General features: G+C 44.4%; 1 protein-coding gene across 4 annotated transcripts in view; it reads left to right on the forward strand.

The window, feature by feature from the left end:
- The window catches only part of hk1 (hexokinase 1), a 41397-nt gene that overhangs the window by 19692 nt on the left and 7598 nt on the right, over positions 1 to 14107 (forward strand). For 2 of the 4 annotated variants that reach the window (XM_046354288.1, XM_046354289.1), the window contains exons 3-6: positions 11756 to 11904; positions 12061 to 12180; positions 12657 to 12752; positions 13123 to 13222. In XM_046354288.1, the coding sequence (XP_046210244.1) occupies positions 11756 to 11904; positions 12061 to 12180; positions 12657 to 12752; positions 13123 to 13222 (465 nt within the window). Of the gene's footprint in view, positions 1 to 11755; positions 11905 to 12060; positions 12181 to 12656; positions 12753 to 13122; positions 13223 to 13244; position 14107 lie in introns of those variants that run through there. The other 2 variants (XM_046354291.1, XM_046354292.1) reach the window with 2 other exon arrangements.

Genomic DNA, 14107 nt, shown 5'->3' on the forward strand with positions numbered 1-14107 from the left:
CTCTGTGTGTAGTTAATCCGACTCTCTCTGCCTAGTCAACGTCATTTTACCTGCTGTTGTTGTGCTAGCTGATTAGCTGTTGTTGCTCACCTACTGGTTTAGCTAGCTCTCCCAATCAACACCTGTGATTACTGTATGCCTCGCTGTATGTCTCTCTCAAATGTCAATATGCCTTGTATACTGTTGTTCAGGTTAGTTATCATTGTTTTAGTTTACAATGGAGCCCCTAGTTCCACTCTTCATACCCCTGATACCTCCTTTGTCCCACCTCCCACACATGCGGTGACCTCACCCATTTACAACCAGCATGTCCAGAGATACAACCTCTCTTATCATCACCCAGTGCCTGGGCTTACGTCCGCTGTACCCGCACCCCACCATACCCCTGTCTGCGCTTTATGCCCTGAATATATTCTACCATGCCCAGAAATTTGCTCCTTTTATTCTTTGTCCCCAACGCTCTAGACGACCAGTTTTGATAGCCTTTAGCCGCACCCTCATACTACTCCTCCTCTGTTCCGCGGGTGATGTGGAGGTAAACCCAGGCCCTGCATGTCCCCAGGCACCCTCATTAGTTGACTTCTGTGAATGAAAAAGCCTTGGTTTCATGCATGTCGACATCAGAAGCTTCCACCCTAAGTTTGTTTTACTCACTGCTTTAGCACACTCTGCTAACCCTGATGTCCTTGCCGTGTCTGAATCCTGGCTCAGGAAGGCCACCAAAAATTCTGAGATTTCCATACACAACTATAACATTTTCCGTCAAGATAGAACTGCCAAAGGGGGAGGAGTTGCAGTCTACTGCAGAGATAGCCTGCAAAGTAATGTCATACTTCCAGGTCCATACCCAAACAGTTCGAACTACTCATTTTAAAAATGACTCTCTCCAGAAATACGTCTCTCACTGTTGCCGCCTGCTACCGACCCCCCTCAACTCCCAGCTATGCCCTGGACACCATTTGTGAATTGATTGCCCCCCATCTAGCGTCAGAGTTTGTTCTGTTCGGTGACCTAAACTGGGATATGCTTAACACCCCGGCAGTCCTACAATCTAAGCTAGATGCCCTCAATCTCACACAAATCATCAAGGAACCCACCAGGTACAACCCTAAATCTGTAAACAAGGGCACCCTCATAGACGTCATCCTGAACAACTGGCCCTCCAAATACACCTCCGCTGTCTTCAACCAGGATCTCAGCGATCACTGCCTCATTGCCCGTATCCGCTACGGATCCGCAGTCAAACGACCACCCCTCATCACTGTCAAACACTCCCTAAAACACTTCTGTGAGCAGGCCTTTCTAATCAACCTGGCCCGGGTATCCTGGAAGGACATTGACCTCAACCCGTCAGTTGAGGATGCCTGGTCATTCTTTAAAAGTAACTTCCTCACCATTTTAGATAAGCATTCTCCGTTCAAAAAATGCAGAACTAAGAACAGATATAGCTGTTTGGAGTGACCCTTGGTTCACTCCAAACCTGACTGCCCTCGACCAGCACAAACACATCCTGTGGCGGACTGCAATAGCATTGAATAGTCCCCGCGATATGCAACTGTTCAGGGAAGTCAGGAACCAATACACGCAGTCAGTCAGGAAAGCAAAGGCCAGCTTCTTCAGGCAGAAATTTGCATCCTGTAGCTCTAACTCCCAAAATTTCTGGGACACTGTGAAGTCCATGGAGAACAAGAGCACCTCCTCCCAGCTGCCCACTGCACTGAGGCTAGGTAACACGGTCACTACCGATAAATCCATGATTATCGAAAACTTCAACAAGCATTTCTCAACGGCTGGCCATGCCGTCCTCCTGGCTACGCCAACCTCGGCCAACAGCTCCCCCCCCCCGCAGCTACTCGCCCAAGCCTCTCCAGGTTCTCCTTTACCCAAATCCAGATAGCAGATGTTCTGAAAGAGCTGCAAAACCTGGACCCGTACAAATCAGCTGGGCTTGACAATCTGGACCCTCTATTTCTGAAACTATCCGCCACCATTGTCGCAACCCCTACTACCAGCCTGTTCAACCTGTCTTTCATATCGTCTGAGATCCCCAAGGATTGGAAAGCTGCCGCCATCGATAAAAGACAGTACTGTGCAGCCGTCTTCATCGACCTTGCCAAGGCTTTCGACTCTGTCAATCACCATATTCTTATCGGCAGACTCAGTAGCCTCGGTTTTTCTGATGACTGCCTTGCCTGGTTCACCAACTACTTCGTAGACAGAGTTCAGTTTGTCAAATCGGAGGGCATGCTGTCCAGTCCTCTGACAGTCTCTATGGGGGTGCCACAGGGTTCAATTCTCGGGCCGACTCTTTTCTCTGTATATATCAATGATGTTGCTCTTGCTGCGGGCGATTCCCTGATCCGCGATTCCCTATGCAGACGACACCATTCTGTATACTTCCGGCCCGTCCTTGGACACTGTGCTATCTAACCTCCAAACGAGCTTCAATGCCATACAACACTCCTTCCGTGGCCTCCAACTGCTCTTAGTAAAACCAAATGCATGCTTTTCAACCATTCGCTGCCTACACCCGCACACCCGACTAGCATCACCACCCTGGATGGTTCCGACCTAGAATATGTGGACATCTATAAGTACCTAGGTGTCTGGCTAGACTGTAAACTCTCCTTCCAGACTCATATCAAACATCTCTAATCTAAAATCAAATCTAGAGTCGGCTTTCTATTCCGCAACAAAGCCTCCTTCACTCACGCCGCAAAACTTACCCTAGTAAAACTGACTATCCTACCAATCCTCGACTTCGGCGATGTCATCTACAAAATAGCTTCCAACACTCTACTCAGCAAACTGGATGCAGTTTATCACAGTGCCATCCGTTTTGTTACTAAAGCACCTTATACCACCCACCACTGCGACCTGTACGCTCTAGTCGGCTGGCCCTCGCTAGATATTCGTCGCCAGACCCACTGGCTCCAGGTCATCTACAAGTCCATGCTAGGTAAAGCTCCGTCTTATCTCAGTTCACTGGTCACGATGGCAACACCCACCCGTAGCACGCGCTCCAGCAGGTGTATCTCACTGATCATCCCTAAAGCCAACACCTCATTTGGCCGCCTTTCATTCCAGTTCTCTGCTGCCTGCGACTGGAACGAGTTGCAAAAATCGCTGAAGTTGGAGACTTTTATCTCCCTCACCAACTTCAAACATCTGCTATCTGAGCAGCTAACCGATCGCTGCAGCTGTACATAGTCTATCGGTAAATAGCCCACCCAATTTTACCTACCTCATCCCCATACTGTTTATATTTATTTACTTTCTGCTTTTTTGCACACCAATATCTCTACCTGTACATGACCATCTGATCATTTATCACCCCAGTGTTAATCTGCAAAATTGTAATTATTTACCTACCTCCTCATGCCTTTTGCACACAATGTATATAGATGTATATGTATTTTCTACTGTGTTATTGACTTGTTAATTGTTTACTCCATGTGTAACTCTGTGTTGTCTGTTCACACTGCTATGCTTTATCTTGGCCAGGTCGCAGTTGCAAATGAGAACTTGTTCTCAACTAGCCTACCTGGTTAAATAAAGGTGAAATAAATCAAAAATACATTAAGGAAAGAAATTCCACAAATGAACTTTTAACAGGCACACCTGTTAATTGAAATGCATTCCAGGTGACTACTTCATGAAGCTGGTTGAGAGAATTCCCAGAGTGTGCAAAGCTGTCATCAAGGCAAAGGGTGGCAACTTTGAAAAATCTTAGATATAAAATATATTTAACATGTAGAAAATAGTAAAAATAAAGAAAAACCTTGGAATGAGTAGGTGTGTCTAAACTTTTTACTGGTACTGTAAATCAGATCAAAAGTGAAATAAATCCCATTGTGAATGTGTTACTGTCGTGTTTTGTCATTGGTTATCATGTCTTGTCTCTGTGCTTCCCTTCTATTCGTTTCCCTCTGCTGGTCTTATTAGGTTCTTTCCCTCTTTCTATCCCTCTCTTCCCCTCCCTCTCTCCCTCTCTCGCTCTCTCTCTCTATCGTTCCGTTCCTGCTCCCAGCTGTTCCTCATTCTCCTAACTACCTCATTTACTCTTTTCACACCTGTCCCCTATTTTGCCCTTTGATTGGAGCCCCTATTTCTCCCTCTGTTTTCCGCTTCTGTCCTTGTCGGATCCTTGTATGATGTTCGCTGTTCTGTGTCCTTGTCTCGCCCTGTCGTGTTTTACCTTCTTCAGATGCTGCGTGCGAGCAGGTGTCTAGGTCTGCTACGGCCGGTGCCTTCCCGAAGCAACCTGCAGTCTATGGTCGAGTCTCCAGTCAGGCCTCTCTACTGACGAGTGGATTTCAGTTTTCCTGTTTTGTTTTCACCTTGATATATCCAGGAGTATCACTTTTGTCAAATACTCAAATAAAGACTCTGTTTTCGTTAAGTCGCTTTTGGGTCCTCATTCACCTGCATAACAGTTAGCTAGTGAATGACGTAAGAGATTATATGGAGTAGGCCTTTAGGATTCATCGTTTGCCTTCCCTCTTGTTTATTTTTTTACTTTTCAGTTCCTTTGGTTTACAAAAAATAAGTTGTCACTCCCATAAAACTACTACTACTTAAATTGCAACATGTTCTCAAGACAGTGTGAAACTCTTTAATTCCCGGGAAGAATGGAGTTTTGGCAGGAGCCAGGAGCTTTTGATATACTATTGCATGGCAATGCCAACAGTAGTCAGCCCAGACATGACAAACACAGAGATTTGAGTCACTGAGGACAGTTTCATGCACACAATATTGTGATTATTGTGGATAGTCAGATTAATATAATAGTTTGATTAAAACGTTTACATACTTTACAAGAAGAACGATTTCCCTAATAATCCTGTTTACATGGACACATTTGAAATCCGGCTACCTAGTTTTCAAGTTTTAATGTCACATGCACAAGTACAGTGAAATGCCTTTCTAGCAAACTCAAAACCCAACAATGCAATAACCAATAACAATGTAATACTAGAAAACAAATTAAAAAATAAGAAGAAATATGAAGAACACAATAAGTAAGTAAGCATACTATATACAGGGTAAGTTCCAATACCATATTTACAATGTGCAGGGATACTGGAGGGATGGAGGTAGATGCAGTATGTATAGGGATAAAGTTACTAGGCAACAGGAAATAAGATAAACAGAGTAGTAGCAGCTTGTATGTGAGTGGGTGTTGTGATAGAAAAATTACATATTTACCTGATTTGTTTAATATTAATAGATATATATATATATATATATATATATATATATATATATATATATATATATATATATATATATATATATATATATATATATATATTTGACAGTTTCTGATTATTGTTGCTTGGTTTTATAGTTAGGTAACACCAGTGAATTTGAGCAGGAAGTTAATGTATTCTAAAATTGTAATCTGTTTTAATTACGTGGCAGTGTCCAGTAATTAAAGTAGATTGAAATAAGTATAGACTATTAAACTGATAGAAGAGGACCAACTTTTTGAATGTTCTACATTTGTTCAACAACAGGTTTATATTTTTACTATATTAAGGCAACAGGTTGCAATGTTTACATTGCCGGAAATGGGTTATGGGTTTGTTGATTGTAGACGGTGTAGTTTCCACATAATGAAACACTGTATTAGGGCTCCTAAGTTGTGTAGCGGCTTAAAGCACTGCATCTCAGTGCAAGAGGGATCACTGTTGTCCCTGGTTCGAATCCAGGCTGTATCACATCCGGTCGTGATTGAGAGTCCCATAGGGCGGCTCACAATGGCCCAGCGTTGACGAGGTTTGGCCCGGTAGGCCGTCATTATAAATAAGAATTTGTTAACTGACCTGCCTAGTTAAATAAAGGTTAACAGGAATAATTTGACATGGTTATTGAAAAGAGAGACTAGTCATATAATACGATATGGGAGTGAATTGTTAAACTCAGTGGAGAGATACATGTTGCCATGTCTACGGGTAGCACACGCTATATTAAGCGCACATAAACGTTGGGGTACATTAAAATTATGTAACGGCGTTCTTTGTTTGTCGAAAGAGAGTCGGACCGAAATGCAGCGTGTTTGTTACTCATGATCTTTAATGAATGAAAACGAAACGATACATGAAATAACTCAATACAAAAACAACAAACGGAACGAGAAACCTAATTACAGCCTATCTGGTGAAACTACACAAAGACAGGAAAAATCACCCACAAAATACAAATCGAAACCAGGCTACCTAAATACGGTTCCCAATCAGAGACAACGAGAATCACCTGACTCTGACTGAGAAGCGCCTCAGGCAGCCACGCCCATACAACACCCCTAATCAGCCGCAATCCCAATAATACAAAAACCCCAATACGAAATACAACAACATAAACCCATGTCACACCCTGGCCTGACCAAACATATAACGAAAACACAAAATACAATGACCAAGGCGTGACAGAACCCCCCCCCCCCCCCTAAGGTGCGGACTCCGGACGCACCTCAAAACCATAGGGAGGGTCCGGGTGGGCGTCTGTCCATGGTGGCGGTTCCGGCTCGGGACGTAGACCCCACTCCATTAATGTCCTAGTTCCTCCCCGTCGCGTCCTGGGATAATCCACCCTCGCTGCCGACCATGGCCTAATAGTCCTCATCCAGAACCCCACTGAACTGAGGAGCAGCTCGTGACTGAGGGACAGCTCGTGACTGAGGGGAAGCTCGGGACTGAGGGACAGCTCGTGACTGAGGGACAGCTCGTGACTGAGGGGAAGCTCGGGACTGAGGGACAGCTCGTGACTGAGGGACAGCTCGTGACTGAGGGACAGCTCGTGACTGAGGGACAGCTCGTGACTGAGGGGAAGCTCGGGACTGAGGGGCAGCTCGGGACTGAGGGGCAGCTCGGGACTGAGGGGCAGCTCGGGACTGAGGAAGCTCGGGGCTAAGGGGCGGCTCGGGACTGAGGGGCAGCTCGGGACTGAGGGGCAGCTCGGGACTGAGGGGCAGCTCGAGACTGAGGGGCAGCCCGGAACTGAGGGGCAGCCCAGAACTGAGGGGCAGCCCGGAACTGAGGGGAAGCCCAGTACTGAGAGAAAGCCCAGTACTGAGATGAAGCTCAGGCAGGTAGTAGGCTCCGGTAGATCCTGGCTGGCTGGCGGATCTGGAATATTCTGGTTGATTAGCAGATCTGGACGAGACTGGTTAACTGGCAGATCTGGAAGAGACTGGTTGACTGGCAGATCTGGAAGAGACTGGTTGACTGGCAGATCTGGAAGATCATGGCTGACTGGCGGATCAAGCTGCTCTATGCAGACTGACAGCTCCTTGCAGACTGGCAGCTCTGGCTGCTTCATACAGACTGACAGCTCTGGCTGCTTCATACAGACTGACAGCTCTGACTGCTCCATGCAGGCTGACAGCTCTGACTGCTCCATGCAGGCTGACAGCTCTGACTGCTCCATGCAGGCTGGTAGCACCTTGCAGACTGGCAGCTCCTTGCAGACTAGCAGCTCCTTGCAGACTGGCAGCTCTGGCTGCTTTATGCAGACTGACAGCTTTGGCTGCTTCATACAGACTGACAGCTCTGGCTGCTTCATACAGACTGACAGCTCTGGCTGCTTCATGCAGGCTGACAGCACCTTGCAGGCTGACAGCTCCCTGCAGACTGGCAGCTCAGGCTGCTCCGAACAGGCAGGAGGCTCCGGCAGCGCTGTAGAGGAGGAATGCTCTGATAGCGCTGAACAGACAGGAGACTCCAGTAGCGCAGCAGGGAAGGAAGGCTCTGGCTGTGCTGAACAGGCGAGAGACTCCGACAGCGCAGGAGGGAAGGAAGGTTCTGGCTGTGCTGAACAGGCGGGAGACTCTGACAGCGCAGGAGGGAAGGAAGGCTCTGGCTGTGCTGAACAGGCGAGGCGCACAGAAGGCCTGGTGCGTGGTGCTGGAACTGGTGCTACAGGATTGAGGACACGCACAGGAAGCCTGGTGCGGGGAGCTGCTACCGGAGGACTGGTGTGTGGAGGTGGCTCTGGATAGACCGGACCGTGCAGGCGCACTGGAGCTCTTGAGCACCGAGCCTGCCCAAGCTTACCTGGCTCGATGCCCACTCTAGCCCGGCCAATACGAAGGGCTGGTATGTGAAGAGTGGGGTTACACCTCACAGCAAGAACTGGCAAATCTGGTGCAGTCCATGAGGAGGAGATGCACTGCTGTACTTAATGCAGCTGCTGGACACACCAGTTTCTGACTGTTATTTTTGATTTTGACCCCTCTTTGTTCAGGGACACACTATTCCATTAGTCACGTGTTTGTGGAACTTGTTCAGTTTATGTCTCAGTTGTAGAATCTTGTTATACTAAGTTTGCTAAAAAATAAATGCACTTGACAGTGAGAGGACGTTTCTTTTTTGCTGAGTTTAGTAAGAAACACTTATTTGAAGGGTTTGAATGACGTCTGACTTCTGTCCTGACTTTCTAGTGTGATTTGATCATCCTCGCTGGAAAGCTGAGAGACATTGGATGATGATTTGAAGGTCATTTGTAATGCTGATAATTATGGAGAAGTTTTATAACTAATAGAAAGTGGTTGTTTTTACACATTAGTCAATATGGTGAATTATGTGTCAAATTACCTTTTTTTTGATTGAAGTTTACACACCTTGAGTGATATGTAGGTATATATTGAGTGATGTGTAAAGGAGTGTATTTTTCCCTTGTTTGTTTTGTTTTGTTTTGATAAATCCCACCAGATTGGGTCTGCTGGATGTTTGGGATAATTTCCTGATCCTATGTCTGCGATGAGGTTGACAGTGTGATGAGGGGAGTATATGATAATTTGGGAAAAGATGTTTCAACAGAATGTGTTGTTATTTCCTTCAACATTTATTTTAGAATTTTGCATTAAGAATATTTGTAGAAGTAATAATTTGTCATATAGTCAATGTTTGTCTGGATTTCCTGGATCAGTAATGAACTGAACTGAATTGTTGTTCTGATTTGTCCTTTCGAGGTTAAGGTGGAAATGGTATCTAAATGCACGAAAGGGATAATTTGACCAAACAGGGTGTGACCTCAAAACCCCCTCTAACCGGCTGTAGAAATGGCATTCACTACGGCCCTGTCCTGCACCACTTCTATCGAGAGACCTGAGTCCGAGCCAGCAACCGGTGGACAGCATCTAGTTCTCTCATATTGCTGGTATACTGGTTGGCAAATGAACAAGCCATAATAGGAGTTGTGGTGGGGTTCAGGTGAGACATTTTATCATGGTCCATACACTTTGAACTGTGAAGCTACCTGAAGAAGGAAAATGAAGAAATGCCAGAAGATTGAGTGCCGGAGAAAGGAGGGGGTTGGTCAACTGTGCCCGTAATTGATTTAGACTTATCTGAAATTGTTATTTGGGGTATCAGGTTGATGGGGGAGGTCTACACTGCTAAATGTATCATTATTTAGGGTAAGAATTCATTGAGATACTGATCTGTAATTATAACCCCGATGAGAGAGTTAATTGGGTTAATTGTAATTGTATGAATATATTGTATGTTAATATGGATGTACATTCTGCCAGTGTTGATGTATGTTAAATTGAGGGTTTTCATTTTGAGTGATAGAACCAATGTGAATCACTGAGCAATGTCGTTCAACATTTTGGTTGGATAATTAACTGGGTTTTGAATTATGATTTGGGAACTAACTAACTATATGAGTGGAGCAATTAATGTATTATGGATTGATTGTTTTGATTGTTGTTATGCTAATGATGACATGGGCAAATAAGTTGTGTACTATGTTGAGACTATTCTCAGCATGCTTTGGTAAAAGGAGGGGTAAACTCTGGTCCTGAGAGTGAAACTGAGCTTAATCTATTTGATTTATATCCATTACCAAATTGAAATGTTTAAGGATAACACTCAGGAACTATAGCAGGTTTATGCTAATGGCACATAGAGTCCATAGGTGAGGCCTTATACATAGTGGGATCATGATGCTTGTCCTGGGTTATGTTCATTAGGCACTAAATGGAATAAATGTCTTTTTAAACCTTGTAATTTTACTTTTAAGTTGAGAGAATTCTGAAAATGGGGCAATGTGATAGAAAAATTACATATTTAACTGATTTGTTTAATGTTAATAGTTAGCAATTAATACTTAACAAATATGAGGATATTTCTGTCCTGTTAGTGTCTTTGTTTTCATGGGCTCCACTCTAGTTCCCTGCAGCTAATCAGGGCGTATGGTCACTGGAGATGGCTTGAGTTGACAAATGGGTTAAAGACTGCATTACAGAGACAAGAATGTGTTTTACTAGAGATAGCTTAGGAGTAGAACAATCCATCATTGTCTCAAAATCATCCTTGCATCTGGGAAACTAAGCAAGGGTGGGGTTAAGACAACAACCCAAGTGCAGATAATGACAGGATGAACCCAGAGTGGCTTATGATGCCCCAATCTGCAAGAGGGGGGTTGAACCAACCATAATATAATAATATAATAATATATGCCATTTAGCAGACGCTTTTATCCAAAGCGACTTACAGTCATGTGTGCATACATTCTACGTATGGGTGGTCCCGGGGATCGAACCCACTACCCTGGCGTTACAAGCGCCATGCTCTACCAACTGAGCTACAGAAGGAGAACCAGAACCATAACTGAGTATTGTTAGCTGAGTGTTGTTAGTGTCAGCTATATATAGTATTCTGCATTTGTGTAAAGGTTAGGTTACTCTGTCCAACATTCAAGGGTGGGGGGTCGACAAGCCTCATTAGTGCAAAAATGAATCAATATTAAATGAAGATGATTGTTTGAAGAAATGACAAAATCTCTCTCAGTACTGAATTTCCACAACAGTGTGTAGAGTAAGTATAAATGTATGTGCATAGTTTCCTGTAGTCCACGATCAGCTCCTTGGTCTTACTGACGTTGAGGCACCACACTTCCACCACACTACCACACTGACCTCCTCCCTGTAGGCTGACTCGTCATCACTGGTGATTAGGCCTACCACTGTGTAGTCGTCAACAAACTTGATGATGGTGTTGGAGTCATGCATGGCCACACAGTCGTGGGTGAACAGGGAGTACAGGAGGGGACTAAGCACACACCCCTGCGAGGACCCTGTGTTGAGGGTCAGCATGGTGAAGGTGATGGTGCCTACCCTCACCACCAGGATCCAATTGCAGAGGGAGATGTTCAGACCCAGAGTCCTAAGCTTGGTGATGAGCTTGGAGGGGACAATGGTGTTGACAGCTGAGCTGTAGTCAATGAACAGCATTCTCACATACCTGATGGCAAATTGGCAATCAAAATAAACGTTTTACCACATCAACCATGTTATTTTTGGGAAGCACATTTCATTCTGAGTTCGGACATACAGTGCCTTCAGACGATATTCAGACCCCTTGACTTTTTTCACATTTTGTTACATTACAGCTTTATTCTAAAATGTATTAAATTGTTCTTTCCCCTCATAATTCTACATACAATATCCCATAATGACAAAGCAAAACCAACTTTAAAAAAAACTGATATCACATTTACATAAGTATTCAGACCCTTTACTCAGTACTTTGTTGAAGCACCTTTGGCAGCGATGTTTACACGACTATTGCATTTAATATTTAATTATTACTGTGCATGTGAACATACTCACTGCCGCCTGTAGTACTATAACCCAGGTACCTCGATCAGTAGGTTCCCCTTCTGTTTCAGTGGACATGATGCCTCTGTTCACAGTTCACATATTTGCTTGCTGTGAGCACATGCATATTGTTTATGCTTGTTACAGAGAAGGGGGACTTCATTGCTCTGGATCTGGGTGGCTCGGCCTTCCGCATCCTGCGAGTGAAGGTGTCCCATGAGAAGAAGCAGACGGTTCAGATGGAGAGCCAGATCTATGACACTCCAGAGGACATCATCCATGGCAGTGGCACTCGGGTACGGGGTACCTTCCAAACTCTTACCGTATATAAATGTCTAAAAGTCTAGTGGCCAGGGAAATAAATCCAAAGTGTGCATTTACAGTCTCTCCTTTTGCACAGATTGCTTTCGAGATAACCATCCCTAACTTAATTATTTTTCTTTCCCTTGCAGCTGTTTGACCATGTTGCAGAGTGCCTGGGTGACTTCATGGAGAAGCAGAATATCAAGGATAAGAAGCTTTCTGTCGGCTTCACCTTCTCCTTCCCCTGTGCACAAACCAAACTGAATGAGGTGAGAGAATGAACAAGCCAATAGTACTGTACAGCTGAGCTTCTGTTATTAGCTTAGTTTTTTTATTTTACCCTAATTTTTCTCCCCAATTTTGATCTTGTCTCATCGCTGTAACTCCCAACGAGCTCGGGAGAGACGAAGGGTGAGCCATGCGTCCTCCTGAACATGACCCGCCCAAGCTCGCACCTTAACATCCACCAGCTTAGCCCGGAAGCCAGCCGCACCAATGTGTAGGGGGAAACACCATTCAATTGGCGACCTGTATCAGCCTGCAAGCACCCGGCCCTCCACAAGGAGTCGCTAGGGCACGATGAGCCAAGTAAAGCCCCCCCGGCCAAACCCTTCCCTAACCCGGATGACGCTGGACCAATTGTGTGCCGTCCTATGGCCCTCCTGTCACGGACGGTTGTATTAGCTTCAGTTTTGAAGACAGATCATATCATACTATCAGTGATCTGCCTGTTTGTCTTTTGTAGAGTTATTTGCTCACTTGGACAAAACGCTTTAAAGCCAGTGGAGTTGAGGGAATGGACGTTGTGACTCTTCTGAACAAGGCCATCAAAAAACGTGGGGTAGGTTTGATGTTTTTCAGCACGCTTGCCTAATGCAATGACAATGAACCCACTAGGGAAAAACGACTTGAATCAACATTGTTTCCACATCATTTTAACCAGAAAATTATATATGATGACGTTGAATGAACGTGGATAACTGATTGGATTTGTAAAAAGTAATCAATGTAAGGTCATTTTTATTTCACCCAACTTTTAACCTAAATTCAATGACATGGTGACATTGTTGGTTGATTTCACGTTAGTTCACAACTCAACCAAATGTAAATCAAAACTAGATGTTGAACTGATGTCTGTGCCCAATGGGAAGTTCAGTCATAAGCAAATCTGTTGCACCATGGTTATATAATTGTAACCCTGTGCTTTTCAGGACTATGACGCAGACATCATGGCAGTGGTCAATGACACAGTTGGAACCATGATGACCTGTGGCTTTGATGACCAGCGTTGTGAAGTTGGTATCATCATAGGTATAAAATCCATTTACCTCCCACCAGACCATTAAAGGATCCCCCCTCCCCCAGAAGATGTTGGTGTCACTATTTCAATGTAATTTCCTGTCTTAGAGAGAAAATGCACGTTTAGGTTCCACCTCTGGAGAATGACAGAGGCTACTTATAAATATTTACGAATTGGGTGTAGGAATTTCCACGTGGAGTTAAACATCAACAAATAGGGCACCTAGCATGCTAACCTTATCTAGCTAGCTAGCTTGCTCACCATATCTAGCAGGCTCGATAGGCTAGATCTGTTGTTGCTGTTTTTTAAACTACACTGTATTCAAAATATTAGCCAGCTCGAACGATGGCTTGTTCTGGAGCTGTATTTGCCATAAGCATTGATTTAGCGAAAACTTCGCCACAGATGGAAACCACTGGTCTATCTTTGACTTTGCCATCTATTATTATCTCCAAAGTTTTGACATCTTCCATAAATTGCGGCCGCGAATCGACAATAGAAATAGTTTGAAAAATAAGATGAAGCTCAGATAATATCCATAAATATAGAAAAATAACTGATATGCATTTTTCTACATTGTAAGGGACATGGTGCAACTTTTCGTAGGTAGGCTGCTGACAGGCTTTGGCTGCGGTACAGCAAAGCCAAGTCAGCCCCTGCTCATGGTTCTCACATGGGAAGTGAAATGATAGGCTATAATGACTTTGCTCATGATCATGCACGCTGCAAATGACATGTAACTAACAAATTTCATGTAACTAACAAATTACATGCACCCTTACATTTTTTCTCCATGGCTCAGGTGATCAAGTGGACACAAGACTGTTTGACTCATGTGAGTCACGAAGAGGAATAACTTTGGATTTGTTTCAGATTAATAAACATTGCCATGCTGG

The sequence above is a fragment of the Oncorhynchus gorbuscha genome, linkage group LG06, assembly GCF_021184085.1.
Source record: "Oncorhynchus gorbuscha isolate QuinsamMale2020 ecotype Even-year linkage group LG06, OgorEven_v1.0, whole genome shotgun sequence".
Classification (NCBI taxonomy): Eukaryota; Metazoa; Chordata; class Actinopteri; order Salmoniformes; family Salmonidae; genus Oncorhynchus; species Oncorhynchus gorbuscha.